Source organism: Hyla sarda, chromosome 9 (genome assembly GCF_029499605.1).
Source record: "Hyla sarda isolate aHylSar1 chromosome 9, aHylSar1.hap1, whole genome shotgun sequence".
NCBI lineage: Eukaryota > Metazoa > Chordata > Amphibia > Anura > Hylidae > Hyla > Hyla sarda.
In genome coordinates this window covers 162,435,426-162,457,191 of record NC_079197.1, presented here as the reverse complement: position 1 = coordinate 162,457,191, position 21,766 = coordinate 162,435,426, and the positions used below count along the sequence as shown (strand labels likewise).

The window sequence follows — 21,766 nt, the reverse complement described above, 5'->3', positions numbered from 1 at the left end:
TTTAAAGGGGTACCCCGGTGGAAAAAAATTTTTTTTTTAATCAACTGGTGCCAGAAAGTTATACAGATTTGTAAATTACTTCTATTAAAAAATCTTAATCCTTTCAGTACTTCTTAGTGGCTGTATACTACAGAGGAATTTTTTTTTCTTCTTGCATTTCTTTCTGTCACGAACACAGTGCTCTCTGCTGACACCTCTGTCTGTCCAGAGCAGCATAGGTTTGCTATTGGGATTTTCTCCTGCTCTGGACAGTTCTTGAAATGGACAGAGGTGTCAACAGATGTTACGCCGAGCGCTCCGGGTCCCTGCTCCTCCCCGGAGCGATCGCGGCGTCTCTCTCTCTGCAGCGCCCCGGTCAGACCCGCTGACCGGGAGCGCTGCACTGACATTGCCGGCGGGGATGCGATTCGCATAGCGGGACGCGCCCGCTCGCGAATCGCATCCCAAGTTACTTACCCGTCCCGGTCCCCGGCTGTCACGTCCCGGCGCACGCGGCTCCGCTCCTTAGGGCGCGCGCGTGCCAGCACTCTAAGATTTAAAGGGCCAGCGCTCCAGTGATTGGTGCCTGGCCCAATCAGCCGAATTAGCTTCCACCTGATCCCTGTCCATATAACCTCACTTCCCCTGCACTCCCTTGCCGGATCTTGTTGCCTTGTGCCAGTGAAAGCGTTTAGTGTTGTCCAAAGCCTGTGTTCCAGATCTTCTGCTATCCACATTGACTACGAACCTTGCCGCCTGCCCCGACCTTCTGCTACGTCTGACCTTGCCTCTGCCTAGTCCTTCTGTCCCACGCCTTCTCAGCAGTCAGCGAGGTTAAGCCGTTGCCGGTGGATACGACCTGGTTGCTACCGCCGCAGCAAGACCATCCCGCTTTGCGGCGGGCTCTGGTGAATACCAGTAGCATCTTAGAACCGGTCCACCGACACGGTCCACGCCAATCCCTCGCTGACACAGAGGTTCCACATCCAGCCTGCCGAATCGTAACAACAGAGAGCACTGTGTTCGTGACAGAAAGAAATCCAAAAAGAAAAGAATTTCCTCTGTAGTATACAGACGCTAATAAGTACTGGAAGGATTAAGATTTTTTAATAGAAGCAATTTACAAATCTGTTTAACTTTCTGGCATCCGTTGATTTAAAAAAATAAAATAAAAAATAAAAAGTTTTCCAAGGAAGTACCCCTTTAAGATACATACAATAAGGGTGGACTCAGGGGACAATGAGAGAGTCTGCCACACAGGACAGAAAGGTACAGAAGTGCAACTCCTGTACTGGGCCACCACAAAAACTTTTGACATGTCTCTTTTGACATGTCAAAAGTTTTGTGATATGTTAGTAATGCTTTAAGGCAGTGGCCTCAAACTTTGGCTCTCCAGATGTTGCAAAACTTTAACTCCTTTGAGACACCACCAAAAATATATATATTTTTTTTTTTTACATTTTCCTGCATTGAAAGAGAATCATCTCATAAACTATATATATATATATATATATATATATATATATATATATATATATATTATATTATATATATATATATATATATATATATATATATATATATATATATATATATATATATATATATATGTATATATATGGGAAAATGCAAATCAGCTCATTACATCACCTTCTCAGGCGATGATCCCTGGTATCAGCTTAGCTCCAGTTACGGAATATAAAAAGCTAATCGGGATTAATGCCAAGCCAGAACTCTCTCTCCAGAAGGAAAGAGTACCCATCTGCAGACAGCTGCAGATGGGTACTCTTTTACATGGTTCGACCCTGAAACAGCTGTCTGCAGATGGGTACTCTTTCCTTCTGGAGAGAGGAGTTCTGGCTTGGCTTTTTATATTCTGTAACTGGAGCTAAGCTGATACCAGGGAACATTGCCTGAGAAGGTGATGTAATGAGCTGATTTGCATATTCCCCTACCCAGAAGGCCTGCGGAGTGCTTAGTAGCCCTTGAAAGCTCCATCACACCAGGAGTGGTGAACTCTCCCTGAGTTAAATAATCATCCCGTATATATATATATATATATATATATATATATATATATATATATATTTATAATTATATATTGCCCATAGTAACCAATCAGTTTTTTCCAAAAATGGCCCAGTAAAAAAAAAAAAATGCAACCTGATTGGTTTGGATGAGAAATTCTTCCATTCTTTGGACAATTTCTCTGTTCTGTGCAGACGTTCGAGTGGTGTCTGGACGGGGAGGAGCTCGTATTTTTCTACCAGCTTAAAGATGGAGTATCTGAAGTGAGTCAGGCAGCCAGGGTGGCGTCCATGGCCGGTATGCCAGAAGAAATCATCAAGAGAGGAGTAGAGGTAAAATACTCACTAATATCCCCTTACATATAACATCCTAAGGATAGGCCATCAATACGCCTCCAACTGGCTCCCACTGATAAGTAGAACACAGGGGCTGCAGCCACAGCCCATTCACATACAGTGATCCCTCAACTTACAATGGCCTCAACATACAATAGTTTCAACATACAATGGTCTTTTCTGGACCATTGTAACTTGAAACCAGACTCAACATACAATGCTACGGAATCTGCGAAACTTGTCAATGGCCGGAAGAACCGACCAATCAGAATAGACTTTTCACTGATGCACTGACTGGTGTCTGGTAGCGCCCCCTACAGTACAGGGAGGTATTACATGTTCTGTACTCTTTACCTCTACCAGGGTTAGCTGCCCATTTGGACACCAGGTGAGGGCGGCTACATTTTCCTTTTTTTTAGGACACTGTGTACTGTACAGGACCCTGAAGAAGCTCCTGTCCTCTACATAGACCAGTGTTTCCCAAAGAGGGTGCCTCCAGCTGTTGCAAAACGACAACTCCCTGCATGCCCGGACAGCCAAAGGCTGTCCGGGCATGCTGGGAGTTGTAGTTTTGCAACAGCTGGAGGCACCCTGGTTGGGAAACACTGAAATAGACAGTGATTTACAGCTCCCAGCAGATCTTTCTTACTTTTATATGTAAGGATTTGCTTTATCTATATTAGTTATCTACTGATTTATTTTTAATCCTCACTTTTTCCTATTTTTGGATGACATTTTTGGGGCTTCAGAACCAATTCCCAGGTTTCCATAGAGTTCTGGACTCAACATACAATAGTTTCAACATACAATGGTCGTCCTGGAACCAATTAATATTGTATCTTGAGGGACCGCTGTATGTCACGGGCACAGATGTGCCTGGTTGTGTAGCTTGCTCCATTGATGAGAATGGGCTGAGCTGCAGGACCAGGCACACACTTATGGATCCTGACCTTGGAATTGAGGCAACATTTGGTAGGGGTACCTTCCCCAGTCTTTCCCACCTTAGATTTTTTTTGTTGGCTTACTGTATGTTCCATAAGCCATATCAGTAATGGAGGTCCCAACCACGTTGCCTGGTAAAATGAGGGTTACCTCTTCTGAAACTGTTATATGGATGGACCTGGGCTTTAAATCTTATTATGTTGCTGATGGTTGTGTTCCAGAAGAGCTGGAGCCGGAACAGGGTGGTGGAGGCCGCTGGGCAAATACCCCTTTTGTCCTCCCTATAATCTGGCCCTGGTCGAGTACTGCAGTAAAGGGGCCGTGGAGCAGTATACATGTGTTTTCTATCAGTCTTAAAGGGTACCTCTCATCAAATAAACTTTTGATATATTTTAGATTAATGAATGTTGAATAACTTTCCAATAGCATGTTAATGAAAAATATGCTTCTCTCTATTGTATTTTTCCCGATCAGTCCTGTCAGCAAGCATTTCTGACTCATGCTGGAGTCCTAAACACTCAGAGCTGCCAGCCTGCTTTGTTCACAGCCAAACAGGCTGTGAACAAAGCAGGCTGGCAGCTCTGAGTGTTCTCCTTTGTGAACAAAGCAGACTGGCAGCTCGTAGTGTTTAGGACTCCAGCATGAGTCTGAAATGCTTGCTGCCAGGACTGGTAGGGAGACCCCTAGTGGTCATTTCTTCAAAGTGGAAAATTAAATAGAAAGAAGCATATTTTTTTAATAACATGCAATTGTAAAGTTATTCTGCATACATTAATCTATAATATATCAAAAGTTTTTTTGATGAGAGGTACCCTTTAAAAGGCCAATGTTCCTATCAACAAATGTGCTGCCCTGCCGGGTTACAGCACTGCAATGTAAGAGCACCTGTAAGGACAGATATTTATATACAGCTATAACTATGACGGGCATCACGACTTCTTTATATACGGAAGCCATGATGGAGTCTTTATGATCCTCTCAGTAACAGGTAATATTCCCAGTTAACTTATACAATCGCTATAACCGTTCCATTAAATTCTTACTTTTTTACCAAAGGTTTCAGAGCTGTTTCGGCAAGGACGCGCCATTCACTGCCTCCACCAGACGGCTAAGCAAGAGAAAATAGACAAGTAAGGGGAATATTAATAATACCATATATGTGTTTTTTTTTCACTGGGACCCTGTTTATTTAGTGTCCCAGTAAAACTGTTCCAGCTACTAGAATGTAGTCATGTGGCTGACAGTCAAAGGTTTTGCATAATGCAGAAATGTGTATGAGGTACTGGAGGAGAGTTAATGCAAATGTAGTTACATGTATTGCACCAAATTTATTGCATTAAAAGAAAAAAGAGTTGATATAACTGTACCCATAGTTGATATAACTGTACCCATAGTTGATATAACTGTACCCATAGTTGATATAACTGTACCCATAGTTGATATAACTGTACCCATAGTTGATATAACTGTACCCATAGTTGATATAATTGTACCCATTATGCTTTGGTCACATGATCCTCCCCACCAATGGTTGCAGGAGTATTTCTTTGTCTAACCTCCCTATCCCAGGAGAAGGGGTGGACCTAAAACTGTTGAAACCATTGGACATATCCATTGCCACATGTGTATCTTTTAGCCCTGCTGTTACAAGGCATACCTACACCTAGGCCACACGTCTACAATCTAGATACATTGGGGGAGATTTATCAAAGGATTTAGACTGGTTTTTCCCCATCTAAATTTGTCGCACAGAAAGTCGCAGTCTAAATATGTGTGCCTTTTTTGCGACTTTTGCTTTAGAGGATTTTTAGAACATGATGCATTCTAGTCTATTTTAGACGGAAAAATGCATCGGTGCTGAATTTATCAGACGCGACTTTTCGGCGACAAGTCACATCGGCTGAAAGGGCGCTGAAATGTCAGACCATGCTGGAGCAGGTTTACATACAGTCTAAAGCATAGATCCCGAAGTCTGTGCACAGAATATATCAAGAGCCGTGCGCCTTTTGATAAATTAGGCGCACAATAGAGCGGCCTAACCCTCTGTAGTTTGGTCTATATTGATGCGGGACATAGACAACTTTGATAAATCTCCCCCATTCTGTCTACAATCAAGTCACTCTTCCTGCTTCTATTCCTGTCCATGTTTTTTATTGAGGACAAAATTTCTACAAGATTTCTCATCTCTGAGAGGTAGAATATCTTCTACATTAGAGAGGAGAACACTGAACAAGGACCTCTCTAACATACAACTAATCACTTCGTCAGCCTACAGTCAGAGTTAGTGCTGCTTGGCTGCCACAACAGGAAGATTTTACTGGATATGCCCTTCTGGGTAACGTGTTGCAGGGTCACAATTGTGTGAGAGAGGCCCCTTTCACACTTACAATAATGCCCGGCAGTGTGACGGCCGCTGGGAGAGCCGAGCAGAATAACGGGAGAAAAATGACAGCATGTGCCATCTTATTCTCCCGCTATTCATAACGGCACCCAGCGGCCCCTATAATAGTAAATGGGAGCCGCCAGGACCCGTTGTTTGCTGTTGCTCCCCATTATGAGAATGCACGTTAAAGTCAGAAAAAAAAATTAAAGGGGCAGTGACCAAATATCCAAATCACCCCAGAAGTTTGAATAAAGTTGTTTTTGGGAATCCTAGTGTCCGGAGGTCTCAGTCCTGCACTTTGTCTATGGGAACAGCTCCTTTGACAAGAGTAAGTTGGGTCCACAGGGAGCATGGGGTTAACTACACCACCCTGCCATGTGACACATCAGTTAAAGGACTACTACTCCTAGCATAACCCTCGTCATCTGTAATCTGAAATTTCGCGGGCAGACATTCCGCAAAAATTCTGCTGTGTGTTCATATCCTTACATGTAAATATGCCTAAGATTTTTCATGTAAATTGTGATTCCGCCTACGATCCTACGTTGTCTCGCGCACTTTTTTTCCTCTCTTCGCAGGTGTCAGAAGCTAATCTCCAGTTTTCTTAGCCTCGACCTCGACGATCCTCAGACCGACCTGCAAAAATACTTGTCCGATGAAGTGTTACCCTTCTCCTCCATATTCTAAACTATTGAATCCAGAAACTGTAGACTGAGGTTGTACGTCCGAGGTAGATTCTGTATTTTGTGGGGGTCAAAATTGTTACCTTAAAGGGGAACTCCGGTGGAAAACTTTTTTTTTTTTTTTTTAATCAACTGGTGCCAGAAAGTTAAACAGATTTGTAAATGGCTTCTATTAAAAAAAAATCTTCATCCTTCCAGTACTTATTAGCTGCTGAATACTGAAAAGGAAATTATTTTCTTTTTGGAACAAAGTGCTCTCTGCTGACATCATGACCACAGTGCTCTCTGCTGACATCTCTGTCCATTTTAAGAACTGTCCAGAGTAGGAGAAAATCCCCATAGCAAACATATGCTGCTCTGGACAGTTCCTAAAATGGACAGAGATGTCAGCAGAGAGCACTGTGCTCGTGATGTCAGCAGAGAGCACTGTGTTCCAAAAAGAAAATAATTTCCTCTGTAGTATTCAGCAGCTAATAAGTAGTGGAAGGATTAAGATTTTTTAATAGAAGTAATTTACATATCTGTTTAACTTTCTGGCACCAGTTGATTTAAAAAAAAAAATAATAATAATTTTCCACCGGAGTACCCCTTTAAGTAGAAGTATAGGAAAAGATTCTGAAAAATCTGATTGTTAAAGCTGGTAGAGATAGGGCCGAGGCTTGGCAGTGCCTACCCCACATTTCATTATTTAGGTATCCAACCTGTGGCCCTCCAGCTGTTGCAAAACTACCACTTCCAGCATGCCCGGACAGCCGAAGGCTGTCCGGGCATGCTGGGAGTGGTAGTTTTGCAACAGCTGGAGGGCCACAGGTTGGACACCTAAGCTTTATCTCTTACTATGATAATAATAGTATATCTTCACATATATATATATATATATATATATATATATATATATATATATATTTGGAGAATCTGAGCATTTTCATATAGATAAAACGAATATTCACTGGTTAAGAATTCAATTGTTTGTTTTAATGGTAGTTTTTCAGCATTAAAAAAAACTTTAGTGTGAGAAATTCGTAGTCTCTGATTCCTTTATTTCATTTTATAGTCTTATGTCCATTTGTCATCTGTATCCGTTTAAAGTGTCCCTGTAATAAAAAAAAAAAACAATGTTTGACATGTCACAGGATATATATATATATATATATATATATATATATATATATATATATATATATATAGCAACAGGAGAATACAGCAGCACACTGCTGGCACAAAGATGTAGATAAAACATGAGTATATAGATGAAACATGATTATATAGATAAAACATGAGTATATAGATAAAACATGAGTATATAGATAAATATATATGCTATATACTCATGTTTCATCTATATACTCATGTTTTATCTATATCTTTGTGCCAGCAGTGTGCTGCTGTATTCTCCTGTTGCAGCCTGAACCTGTAAGCCAGGTCCATATAGTAGTTTGGAATCATTAGTGCTGGCCAACTTATTCTTTGTTTTTATATTTTTATATTTTATATATATATATATATATATATATATATATATATATATATATATATATATATATATTTTATTTTTTATTTTTTTTTTTAAAGGCGTATTCCAGGAAGAAAAACTTTTTTTTTTTTTTTTTTTTTTTTTACATCAACTGGCTCCAGAAAGTTAAACAGATTTGTAAATTACTTCTATTAAAAAAAATCTTGATCCTTCCAATAATTAACAGCTGCTAAAGTTGAGTTGTTCTTTTCTGTCTGACAACAGTTCTCTCTGCTGACATCTCTGTCTGTCTCGGGAACTGCACAGAGTAGAATAGGTTTGCTATGGGGATTTGCTTCTACTCTGGACAGTTCCCGAGACAGATGTCATCAGAGAGCACTTAGACAGAAAAGAACAACTCAACTTCAGCAGCTCATAAGTACTGAAAGGATTAAGATTTTTTAATAGGGGGGCGTGTCCTGCAGTGCATGGCGGCGGTCGCATAAACCTTGTGCTCCGCTGCAGCCCAGGCCTAATAGCGGCTAAACAGCATTGATCCTGAGCATATCGCTACGGCAATCGTGCCCACCGGTACCTGATCTGTCGGGGCACCTGATGATGACCCGGAGGCGAGGGAAAAAGAGCCCGCTGAAGCTCACGGCGTTCTTTCCTGCTGCAGAGGCCTCACAAGATGGCGCGGCTCTGTGCGGGTCAGCGTCTCCGGCTACTGGAAGCGCCTCACCAGCGTCTTCATCCTCTCAGACGGGCTGCGCCCTGGAGGCTTCTCCTTCAACCCCTCCGACTCTCCTGACAGGCTGGTCGCCTTCGGTGCAGCAGGACCCGCAGGTACCGTTTTCCCCGATCTCTTCTAAGCCACTGGGAGCGGGGACCCTGCATACTAGAGGCCCAGGAGGCCCTGATGGGAGCTCTTCGTCAACGCCCCTAACTGAACCTATTATGAGGGGGCTTCTCGCTGAGTTACATACCTCCATTCAGGGTGACATTAAGGCAGCCGTGTCCAATATACAGCATGAGATCTCCTCTCTTGGACACCGCACATCGCACATTGAGAACAAGATGGCGGAACTCACCTCTTCTCATAATGAAGTAGTGGACCTAGCTAATGGCCTGGAGGATGAGGTTACCGCTCTTCAACTTAAGATAGCGGATATGGAGGACAGGTCTCGCCGCAACAATTTAAGGGTGAGAGGGGTGCCGGAGTCTGTGAAGACGGAGGACCTCAACAGCTTCCTAACGGATTACTTTGCATTGTTGCTGCCTCAGGCTTCCACCCTAGATCTGCTAATGGACAGAGTTCACAGGCTCCCTAAGCCCAAAACCCTACCTGCTGCTACACCAAGGGATGTGATTCTGCGCCTTCATTTCTACCATATTAAGGAGCAATTGATGTCGGTGGCGCGCTCCTCACCCTCCCTACCAGATGGGTATTCGGGACTCTCTTTACACGGATCTATCTGCTGCCACTCTAGCCAGGAGACGTGAGTTCAGTGCAGGGACTAAAGCTCTCAGAGAAAAAGGGATCCCTTATAAATGGGGATTCCCTGTGAAATTGATTATCACCAATAATGGGTCCAAACATGTGGTCTCTTCCCCGGAGACCCTTTTGCAACTGTGTGCGGAATGGAACTTGCCTGTTGATCTGACTGCTCAGAGGTCCCTGGACATACCACATGCTGCAAAGATAGCTGAGGAATGGAAGGTTGTCTCCCACCGCAAGAAAAAAACCAAGACATGAACTGTTTCTCTGCCTTTAGACAGGCCTGTCCGACTTGACTCACTGGCTTGCGACTGGGGTACCCTTCCCCATTTTTTGGGTTACTTATCCTCTTAGTGCTCTGGATACTTTTCCTGAATGTTTAAACATTCGGCCTAACTGCAGTCGAATGTACTTACCTACCCCCATTAAGACCTAACACATGGTCTTTACTACTGCTTGCTCAATTTATCTGTTCTTTGTTGTTCGTTCTGTTTACTTGTTTTCTGTCCCGTTGGTCCTCCATCACTTGCTTTCTCTGATATTGGATATGAGAGGCTCCTCTTGCGAGCTGCTAAGTGTAGATGTATCCTCTTCGACGGGAGTACCTGCTCCTTTTCAGTTTACTGTGCTAATGGTTCTGCTTTGCGTTGATGTATACTTTAATTATGGTTATTAAGGTTGTGTCTATGAATGTGCGGGGTCTTAACTCACCGTATAAAAGGTCTCTGGTGTGGAGGGAGGCTGGACGCCTGGCGGCCGATATCCTCTGTATACAAGAATCCCATTTATTAGCCCTAGATGCCCATAGACTCCAAAATAAGAGATATCCGCACATCTATCAGGCGCATGCTGTTCACAAGAAGGGAGGAGTGGCGATTGCATTTAAGAACACCCTGACGGTTACTGTCCAGCACTCTGTGATAGATGATAGAGGTCGTTTTATAATTATTGTGTGCTTACTAAACAATGTTCAATATACCTTAGGCTCCTTATATGCGCCTAATACGAAACAGTGTACCTTCCTCAGGGCATTCTTGCGCAAATTGGAATCCTTGAGAAGGGGCCACTGCCTTCTGCTAGGAGATTTTAATATGACCATGTGGCCTAGTGTAGATTCTACTTCGCCCAGTTTGAAAAAAGAACCCACCGGTTTCTTCACTAGTGTGTCCCAAAATGACCTATATGATGTTTGGCGTATATCCCACCCCACGGAAAGGGACTTCACCTTCTTTTCTCATGTGCATAAGATATACACCAGAATAGATTACGCCCTTACCTCCCACTCTCTCCTATCATTGGTTTCAAAGGCCCAAATTATGCCCATAGAATGGTCGGACCACTCCCCCATAAGCGTAACCATTAAAGAATTGCATAGCCCCCGCCCGACCTATATTTGGAGACTTAACCCACTAATACTCCATAACCCTGAATACTCTGAAGCGACCAAGTTGGCGGTTGATGCCTACTTCCGCATTAATGATACTGGTGATGTCACAGACCCCATGCTTTGGTGTGCGTTTAAGGCTACAATTAGGGGCCACTTTATTAGCCAAACAGCCTATGACAGGAAGCTCCGCCAGACCAAAACACTAGAACTCCAACAGCGCCTTGCAGAATTACATAGGCGCAATAAGACCTCGTACTCCCCATCACTAGTAGAGGAAATTTCACAGGTTAGTGCTACCCTAAACTCCCTCTCTTTACACAGCTATGAGATGGCACTGAGAAGGCTCAAAATGACATGGTATTGGCAAGGTAATAGATCTGGCTCTATACTGGCTAAACAACTTAAAAAACGTCAGGATAAGGGGAGAATTCCCTTCCTTACTAAATCTGATGGTTCTATAGTTACTGACCCTCAAAGTATAGCTAATTGTTTTGCAGATTTTTATAGCAAATTATACAATCTTCAACATGACATTGCTACTCCACAGCCTGATGAAGCAGTTATCTCTTCTTTTCTGTCCTCTATGTCCCTCCCCTCTCTGTCCTCGGACCAGGCATCTGATCTTTGCTCTCCCTTCTCCACAGAAGAAATTCTTGAATGTGTGCGTTCCCTCAAGCCCTCGAAGTCACCTGGCCCTGATGGTATTACAAATGAATTCTATAAGCGATTTGGCCCTTCCGTAGCTCCCTTTTTGACCAGAGCCTTTAACCATATTAAGGAGAACGGTGTGCCCCCTAAAGAGATGTTGGATGCTCTGGTCGTTACCATACCTAAACTTGGTAAGCCATTGGACTCTACCCTAAACTACAGACCAATATCTCTCCTAAATTGTGATATTAAATTGTATGCCCTGGCTCTAGCTGCTAGGTTGAATAGGGTTCTGCCGGACCTAATTCACAGGGACCAGGTTGGCTTCGTCAAGGGTCGTCAAACGGTGGATGGTACGAGACGCTTTCTCGACATCATCACAAAAGCGCATTCCGATCGGACGCCTTCTCTCTTGCTATCCCTTGATGCAGAGAAGGCGTTCGATCGAGTGCACTGGGGATATTTGCGAAGTGTGCTGCGTAAGTTTGGTTTTCCCCACTCTTTGGAATCCGCCATTATGGCACTATATACGCTCCCATCTGCTAGAATTTACACGATGGGTACCCTTTCTAATAGTTTCTCACTTAGCAATGGGACTAGACAGGGGTGCCCACTATCCCCTCTTATATTTACCTTAGTTATGGAGCCGCTTGCTCAATCCATCAGGGACTCCCCAGACATTGCGGGCATTCAAATAGGAAAAGTAGACCACAGGATTGGCTTGTTTGCCGACGATGTTATCATTAGTCTCTCCAACCCCCTGAGCTCTTTAGGCCCAGTTATGGATATTATTGATGCCTTTAGCCGAGTTAGCTTTTATAAGATTAACCCCTCAAAGTCGTGTATCTTACCATTGCAGATACCTACTGAGCAACAGAGAGTGCTACAAGCTAAATATCCCTTTCAATGGGTCACTGACCAGATTCCTTACCTGGGCATAGTCCTTACTGCGTTGCCTGATAAGACAATTGCTTCTAATTTTGCTGTTGTGCGGTCCCAACTTACCAAGGAAATTGATAACTTCTCCAAGCTTCCTGTCTCATGGGCGGGACGTGTTGCCACTGCTAAGATGATGCTGCTCCCTAAAATTTTATATTTTTTTAGATGCCTGCCGATGATAATGCCCGCCTCCTTCCTCTCACAACTACAGAGAATGCTCTTACGATTTATTTGGGATGCCAAGCACCCTAGGGTTGGTGCGAATATATTGTATCGCCCCGTGCATGAGGGGGGTATGGGGGTGCCCAACCTTAAATTGTACTATCACGCTGTTCTACTCGATCAGCTTAAAAAATGGTGGTGGCAGGACGCTCCCCCCCTGTGGGTAGATATTGAAGCTGCTGTCCTCAATGTCTCTAATTTTAATAACTTTCTCTGGGCATTGCGCTTTAACCCTACCTTTACTCCCTCTTCTCCTTTCTCCACTATTGCGGCTGCTATTAGGTTGTGGAGTAGGGTGGCGCGGATTAAAAGTCTTTGTCCACCTAGAGTGAAGGATATCCCTTTAGCTGCTATAGGAGACTATCTTCTAGATATAGATTTTAAGCCCTGGATAGATGCGGGCATCCTCACTGTGGCATTGATTAGCGATGCTAATGGGCTGATGCCTTTCACTGATATTGTACGCATGTTCTCTATATCACAGAAAGACTTTTACAAATATTTGAGGCTTAGACACTTTTTGAGATCTCTCCCTTGGGATAGCTCTCGGCCTCGCACTGCGTATGAACATCATTTCCTGTGCAGGGACTCCTTTACTAGGGGTATCTCCCTTGCTTATGTAGCTTTGACTGAGGCGGAGGGGGAAATGATCAGTACGTTTAAGTCCAGATGGGAGGAGGACCTGGCACGCAGATTCACGGCTGAGCAGTGGAGCTTTGTCTTTAACATGCACAAAAAATATTCTAAATGTGTTAACCATTTCGAAGCCTCCAGGAAGCTCCTATACCGATGGTACTACACGCCGGTTCGTCTGGCTAAAATATACCCTACCACCTCCCCGGTGTGTTGGCGATGTAACCGGGAAAGTGGTACCTTGCTACACGTGTGGTGGACTTGCCCGTTAATTGCACCTCTTTGGACCAAAATTAAAAAGTTATTGGACAACCTAGTGGATTGCCCCTTCTCATGGGGCCCAGAGAGTGCGCTACTATTCCTGTCCTTAGAACAAGTTCCCCCGCATTATATGACCATTTTATATCATATTCTGACAGTTGTGAGGGCGCACATTGCTCGGAGGTGGAAGTCGACTGAGGTGCCGGGTCTTCCTGCCATTCTGGCGGAGGTTCATAGTAACCTCGTGTTGGAGGGATTGATAGCGAAGAGGTGTGGGGCTTCTAATAGCCGTATAGCTACTCTGTCCCAGTGGACGGACAGTTGTTCGACCCCAGTTAGGGTCATAGATTAGCTAATTGTGTATGCACGATGTATCTCACTCTGATATGTGTATTATGATTATGATTGTATTGGTGGTCTCTCATTCCTTGTTTTATACTTTGTATATCGAGGACCTTACTGTTGTTCTGTTGTTTGTGCTCCTTTATTAGGTGCATAACTGTACTGGTTTGTGTTATATGAAAATTTATAAATAAAGTTTTAAAAAAAAGATTTTTTAATAGAAAGAATTTACAAATCTGTTTAACTTTCTGGAGCCAGTTGAGATATATATATATATATATATATATATATATATATATATATATATATGCACCTGATAGAGGTGGGTGGGGTGCAAGGCCAACATGGAGGTAGCCACTCCTCCGTATGTGCAATACAGACAAAGAATAAGTCAGCCAGCACTTTAGTTGATACCAAACTATTATATGGACCTGGCCTACAGGTGCACGCTACTAGGCTAGATATACAGCAACAGAAGAATGCAGCAGCACACTGCCAGCACAAGGATATAGGTGAAACATGAACATGCAGATAAAACATGGAGAGCTATACAGCTATGGTGTAATAGATGCAAATGTGAAACTATGAAATAGGGAGGCACTTAGCTCGCAAATTTGTCTCCGCCGGCGGTCAAATAGCGGTGGGACGGTCCAAGCTATTTGACCGCCGGCGGAGACATATTTGCGAGCTAAGTGCCTCACTATTTCATAGTTTCACATTTGCATCTATTACACCATAGCTGTATAGCTCTCCATGTTTTATCTGCATGTTCATGTTTCACCTATATCCTTGTGCTGGCAGTGTGCTGCTGCATTCTTCTGTTGCTGTATATCTAGCCTAGTAGTGTGCACCTGTAGGCCAGGTACATATAATAGTTTGGTATCAACTAAAGTGCTGGCTGACTTATTCTTTGTCTATATATATATATATATATATATATATATATATATATATATATATGTATATATATATATATATATATATATATATATATATATATATATATATGTAATCTATATATACCGTATTTATCGGGGTATACCACGCACCGGCCTATAACACGCACCCTCATTTTACCAAGGATATTTGGGTAAAAAATTTTTTTTTACCCAAATATCCATGGTGAAATGGGAGTGCGTGTGTGCGCGTGTGTACCCCGATACACCCCCAGGAAAGGCAGGGGTAGAGAGGCTGTCGCTGCCCGCTTCTCTCCCCCTGCCTTTCCTGGGGTCTAGCAACGACGCTGGGGACGCACGCCGGAGGCCTGCAGCAGCGCGGACCCGACCCCGGCAACAGGTAATTATGCCACCGGGGACTGGGGAGGCAACGGGGCAGCGGCGCCGGCAATGGGTGCCGCTGCCCCTTCTCTCCCCCTGGCTGTCGGCGCCGCTTCTCTCCCCTTGGCTATTCAGGGGGTGAGAAGGGCCGGCAGCAGGGCTCTAGACCCCAGGAAAGGCAGGGGGAGAGAAGCGGGCAGCGACAGCCTCTCTACCCCTGCCTTTCCTGGGGGTGTATCGGGGTACACACGCGCACACACGCACTCCCATTTCACCATGGATATTTGGGTAAAAAAAAATTTTTTACCCAAATATCCTTGGTAAAATGAGGGTGCGTGTTATAGGCCGGTGCGTGGTATACCCCGATAAATACAGCAACAGAAGAATGCAGCAGCACACTGCCAGCACAAGGATATAGGTGAAACATGAACATGCAGATAAAACATGGAGAGCTATACAGCTATGGTGTAATAGATGCAAATGTGAAACTATGAAATAGGGAGGCACTTAGCTCGCAAATTTGTCTCCGCCGGCGGTCAAATAGCGGTGGGACGGTCCAAGCTATTTGACCGCCGGCGGAGACATATTTGCGAGCTAAGTGCCTCACTATTTCATAGTTTCACATTTGCATCTATTACACCATAGCTGTATAGCTCTCCATGTTTTATCTGCATGTTCATGTTTCACCTATATCCTTGTGCTGGCAGTGTGCTGCTGCATTCTTCTGTTGCTGTATATCTAGCCTAGTAGTGTGCACCTGTAGGCCAGGTACATATAATAGTTTGGTATCAACTAAAGTGCTGGCTGACTTATTCTTTGTCTATATATATATATATATATATATATATATATATATATATATATATATATATATATATATATATATATATATATATATATATATATATGTATATATATATATATATATATATATATATGTAATCTATATATACCGTATTTATCGGGGTATACCACGCACCGGCCTATAACACGCACCCTCATTTTACCAAGGATATTTGGGTAAAAAATTTTTTTTTACCCAAATATCCATGGTGAAATGGGAGTGCGTGTGTGCGCGTGTGTACCCCGATACACCCCCAGGAAAGGCAGGGGTAGAGAGGCTGTCGCTGCCCGCTTCTCTCCCCCTGCCTTTCCTGGGGTCTAGAGCCCTGCTGCCGGCCCTTCTCACCCCCTGAATAGCCAAGGGGAGAGAAGCGGCGCCGACAGCCAGGGGGAGAGAAGGGGCAGCGGCACCCATTGCCGGCGCCGCTGCCCCGTTGCCTCCCCCCATCCCCGGTGGCATAATTACCTGCTGCCGGGGTCGGGTCCGCGCTGCTGCAGGCCTCCGGCGTGCGTCCCCTGCGTCGTTGCTATGCGCTGCACGGCGCGGCGCATGACGTCAGTGCGCCGCGCCGTGCATAGCAACGACGCTGGGGACGCACGCCGGAGGCCTGCAGCAGCGCGGACCCGACCCCGGCAACAGGTAATTATGCCACCGGGGACTGGGGAGGCAACGGGGCAGCGGCGCCGGCAATGGGTGCCGCTGCCCCTTCTCTCCCCCTGGCTGTCGGCGCCGCTTCTCTCCCCCTGGCTATCGGCACCGGCAATGAGGCGCCGCACCGATAGTCAGGGGGACAGAACGGGCAGCGGCGCCGATAGCCAGGGGGAGAAAAGGGTCGGCAGCAGGGCTCTAGACCCCAGGAAAGGCAGGGGGAGAGAAGCGGGCAGCGACGGACTCTCTCCCCCTGCCTTTCCTGGGGGTGTATCGGCGTATAACACGCACATAGACTTAAGGCTAAAAATTTTACGTTATAAGTTATACGCCGATAAATACGGTATATAGTGTTGCTCGCGAATATTCGCAATGCAAATTTTATTCGTGAATATCGCATATTCGCGAATTGGCAAATATTCGCGAATATAGCACTATATATTCGCAATTACGAATATTCGTTTTTTTTTTCACAGTACACATCACAGTGATCACCCCTCTCTGCTTCCAGCTTGTGTGGTGTAAAGAAGGCTCTAATACTACTGTGTGAGACTGGCGTGCGAATTTTCGCATATGTGAAAATTTGCATATGCTAATTTTCACTTATGCTACTGTATATATAATGTGAGGGGTGGAGTCACTTATGGGAGATACTGTATATATAATGTGAGGGGTGGAGTCACTTATGGGAGATACTGTATATATAATGTGAGGGGTGGACTCACTTATGGGAGATACTGTATATATAATGTGAGGGGTGGAGTCACTTATGGGAGATACTGTATATATAATGTGAGGGGTGGACTCACTTATGGGAGATACTGTATATATAATGTGAGGGGTGGACTCACTTATGGGAGATACTGTATATAATGTGAGGGGTGGAGTCACTTATGGGATATACTGTATATATAATGTGAGGGGTGGAGTCACTTATGGGATATACTGTATATAATGTGAGGGGTGGACTCACTTATGGGATATACTGTATATATAATGTGAGGGGTGGACTCACTTATGGGAGATACTGTATATAATGTGAGGGGTGGACTCACTTATGGGATATACTGTATATATAATGTGAGGGGTGGAGTCACTTTATGGGATATACTGTATATATAATGTGAGAGGTGGACTCTCTTATGGGAGATACTGTATATATAATGTGAGGGGTGGAGTCACTTATGGGATATACTGTATATATAATGTGAGGGGTGGAGTCACTTATGGGAGATACTGTATATATAATGTGAGGGGTGGACTCACTTATGGGAGATACTGTATATATAATGTGAGGGGTGGACTCACTTATGGGAGATACTGTATATAATGTGAGGGGAGGACTCACTTATGGGAGATACTGTATATATAATGTGAGGGATGGACTCACTTATGGGATATACTGTATATATAATATGAGGGGTGGACTCACTTATGGGAGATACTGTATATAATGTGAGGGGTGGAGTCACATATGGGATATACTATATATATAATGTGAGGGGTGGACTCACTTATGGGATATACTGTATATATAATATGAGGGGTGGAGTCACTTATGGGATATACTGTATATAATGTGAGGGGTGGACTCACTTATGGTATATACTGTATATAATGTGAGGGGTGGAGTCACTTATGGGAGATACTGTATATATAATGTGAGGGGTGGAGTCACTTATGGGAGATACTGTATATATAATGTGAGGGGTGGAGTCACTTATGGGATATACTGTATATATAATGTGAGGGGTGGACTCACTTATGGGATATACTGTATATATAATGTGAGGGGTGGACTCACTTATGGTATATACTGTATATAATGTGAGGGGTGGAGTCACTTATGGGATATACTGTATATAATGTGAGGGGTGGACTCACTTATGGGAGATACTGTATATATAATGTGAGGGGTGGACTCACTTATGGGATATACTATATATATATAATGTGAGGGGTGGACTCACTTATGGAATATACTGTATATATAATGTGAGGGGTGGACTCACTTATGGAATATACTGTATATATAATGTGAGGGGTGGACTCACTTATGGGATATACTGTATATATAATGTGAGGGGTGGACTCACTTATGGGAGATACTGTATATATATATAATATGAGGGGTGGAGTCACTTATGGTATATACTGTATATATAATGTGAGGGGTGGACTCACTTATGGGAGATACTGTATATATATATAATATGAGGGGTGGAGTCACTTATGGTATATACTGTATATATAATGTGAGGGGTGGACTCACTTATGGGAGATACTGTATATATAATGTGAGGGGTGGAGTCACTTATGGGATATACTGTATATATAATGTGAGGGGTGGACTCACTTATGGGATATACTGTATATATAATGTGAGGGGTGGACTCACTTATGGGAGATACTGTATATAATGTGAGGGGTGGACTCACTTATGGGATATACTGTATATATAATGTGAGGGGTGGAGTCACTTATGGGATATACTATATATAATGTGAGGGGTGGAGTCACTTATGGGAGATACTGTATATATAATGTGAGGGGTGGAGTCACTTATGGGAGATACTGTATATATAATGTGAGGGGTGGACTCACTTATGAGAGATACTGTATATATAATGTGAGGGGTGGAGTCACTTATGGGAGATACTGTATATATAATGTGAGGGGTGGAGTCACTTATGGGATATACTGTATATAATGTGAGGGGTGGACTCACTTATGGGAGATACTGTATATAATGTGAGGGGTGGACTCACTTATGGGAGATACTGTATATAATGTGAGGGGTGGAGTCACTTATGGGATATACTGTATATATAATGTGAGGGGTGGAGTCACTTATGGGATATACTGTATATATAATGTGAGGGATGGACTCACTTATGGGAGATACTGTATATAATGTGAGGGGTGGAGTCACTTATGGGATATACTGTATATATAATGTGAGAGGTGGACTCACTTATGGGATATACTGTATATATAATGTGAGGAGTGGAGTCACTTATGGGATATACTGTATATATAATGTGAGGGGTGGACTCACTTATGGGATATACTGTATATATAATGTGAGGGGTGGAGTCACTTATGGGAGATACTGTATATATAATGTGAGGGGTGGACTCACTTATGGGATATACTGTATATATAATGTGAGGGGTGGACTCACTTATGGGAGATACTGTATATATAATGTGAGGGGTGGACTCACTTATGGGATATACTGTATATATAATGTGAGGGGTGGAGTCACTTATGGGAGATACTGTATATATAATGTGAGGGGTGGACTCACTTATGGGATATACTGTATATATAATGTGAGGGGTGGACTCACTTATGGGATATACTGTATATATAATGTGAGGGGTGGACTCACTTATGGGATATACTGTATATATAATGTGAGGGGTGGACTCACTTATGGGATATACTGTATATATAATGTGAGGGGTGGAGTCACTTATGGGAGATACTGTATATATGTGAGGGGTGGAGTCACTTATGGGAGATACTGTATATATAATGTGAGGGGTGGACTCACTTATGGGATATACTGTATATATAATGTGAGGGGTGGAGTCACTTATGGGAGATACTGTATATATAATGTGAGGGGTGGACTCACTTATGGGATATACTGTATATATAATGTGAGGGGTGGAGTCACTTATGGGAGATACTGTATATATAATGTGAGGGGTGGAGTCACTTATGGGAGATACTGTATATATGTGAGGGGTGGAGTCACTTATGGGAGATACTGTATATATAATGTGAGGGGTGGACTCACTTATGGGATATACTGTATATATAATGTGAGGGGTGGAGTCACTTACGGGAGATACTGTATATATAATGTGAGGGGTGGACTCACTTATGGGATATACTGTATATATAATGTGAGGGGTGGACTCACTTATGGGATATACTGTATATATAATGTGAGGGGTGGACTCACTTATGGGATATACTGTATATATAATGTGAGGGGTGGAGTCACTTATGGGAGATACTGTATATATGTGAGGGGTGGAGTCACTTATGGGAGATACTGTATATATAATGTGAGGGGTGGAGTCACTTATGGGATATACTGTATATATATAATGTGAGGGGTGGACTCACTTATGGGATATACTGTATATATAATGTGAGGGGTGGAGTCACTTATGGGATATACTGTATATATAATGTGAGGGGTGGAGTCACTTATGGGAGATACTGTATATATAATGTGAGGGGTGGACTCACTTATGGGAGATACTGTATATATAATGTGAGGGGTGGAGTCACTTATGGGATATACTGTATATATAATGTGAGGGGTGGAGTCACTTATGGGATATACTGTATATAATGTGAGGGGTGGACTCACTTATGGGAGATACTGTATATATAATGTGAGGGGTGGACTCCCTTATGGGATATACTGTATATGTTCCGCTCTCAAAACACTGACTATGTGTGGTTCTAAACGGACAGCTAAACACTTGTTAGAGACTCCAGTAAACAGAAGCCCATGCTTGTATTGTCCACCAGAGGACTCCAACTTTATTTTAGTCTGTGAAACTGCAATACAATACAATAACAACATATCAGTACACATGGAATCATTAGCCTAGCATAAATGACAAATAACTAAGCAGAAAGGCACTTACAGGTGATGATGTCCCAAACCTCATGGGAGAGATAGATACATGCTGCCTGCCCAGTGAAAGAGTGACCTCAAGATGGTGGAAGAGCTTCCTGGAACAAAGGTCACTTCCTGTCTGTATAAACTATCTGTGTAAGTAAAGCTGATATTAACTTCTGCCACTAGATGGCAGTGGTACACTACACAACCTATCATTATAATGCAGTTAACCTAAAAAGGCAGCACAGTATATATAATGTGAGGGGTGGAGTCACTTATGGGAGATACTGTATATATAATGTGAGGGGTGGACTCACTTATGGGATATACTGTATATATAATGTGAGGGGTGGAGTCACTTATGGGAGATAGTGTATATAATGTGAGGGGTGGACTCAGTTATGGGATATACTGTATATATAATGTGAGGGGTGGACTCACTTATGGGATATACTGTATATAATGTGATGGGGTGGACTTACTTATGGGAGATACTGTATATAATGTGAGGGGTGGACTCACTTATGGGATATACTATATATATAATGTGAGGGGTGGAGTCACTTATGGGAGATACTGTATATATAATGTGAGGGGTGGACTCACTTATGGG

The 21,766-nt window shown here is 43.2% G+C and overlaps 1 protein-coding gene and 1 long non-coding RNA gene across 9 annotated transcripts in view; one reads left to right on the top strand and one right to left on the bottom strand.

The window, feature by feature from the left end:
• Positions 1-6,487, top strand: part of MSH5 (mutS homolog 5) — a 113,508-nt gene extending 107,021 nt beyond the window's left edge. For all 8 annotated transcript variants that reach the window (XM_056540526.1, XM_056540522.1, XM_056540521.1 and 5 more), the window contains 3 exons: positions 2,202-2,339; positions 4,341-4,414; positions 6,246-6,487. In XM_056540526.1, coding sequence (XP_056396501.1) covers positions 2,202-2,339; positions 4,341-4,414; positions 6,246-6,354 — 321 coding nt within the window. In that variant the 3' untranslated portion in view covers positions 6,355-6,487. The remainder of the gene's footprint in view (positions 1-2,201; positions 2,340-4,340; positions 4,415-6,245) is intronic.
• A 14,556-nt stretch (positions 6,488-21,043) lies between these two features.
• On the bottom strand, positions 21,044-21,395 carry LOC130291723 (uncharacterized). Its single transcript, XR_008848016.1, has 2 exons — positions 21,179-21,395; positions 21,044-21,089 (listed from the first exon to the last, which is right to left on the bottom strand). It is a non-coding gene; the product is annotated as an uncharacterized LOC130291723 (long non-coding RNA).
• Positions 21,396-21,766: the final 371 nt, after the last annotated feature.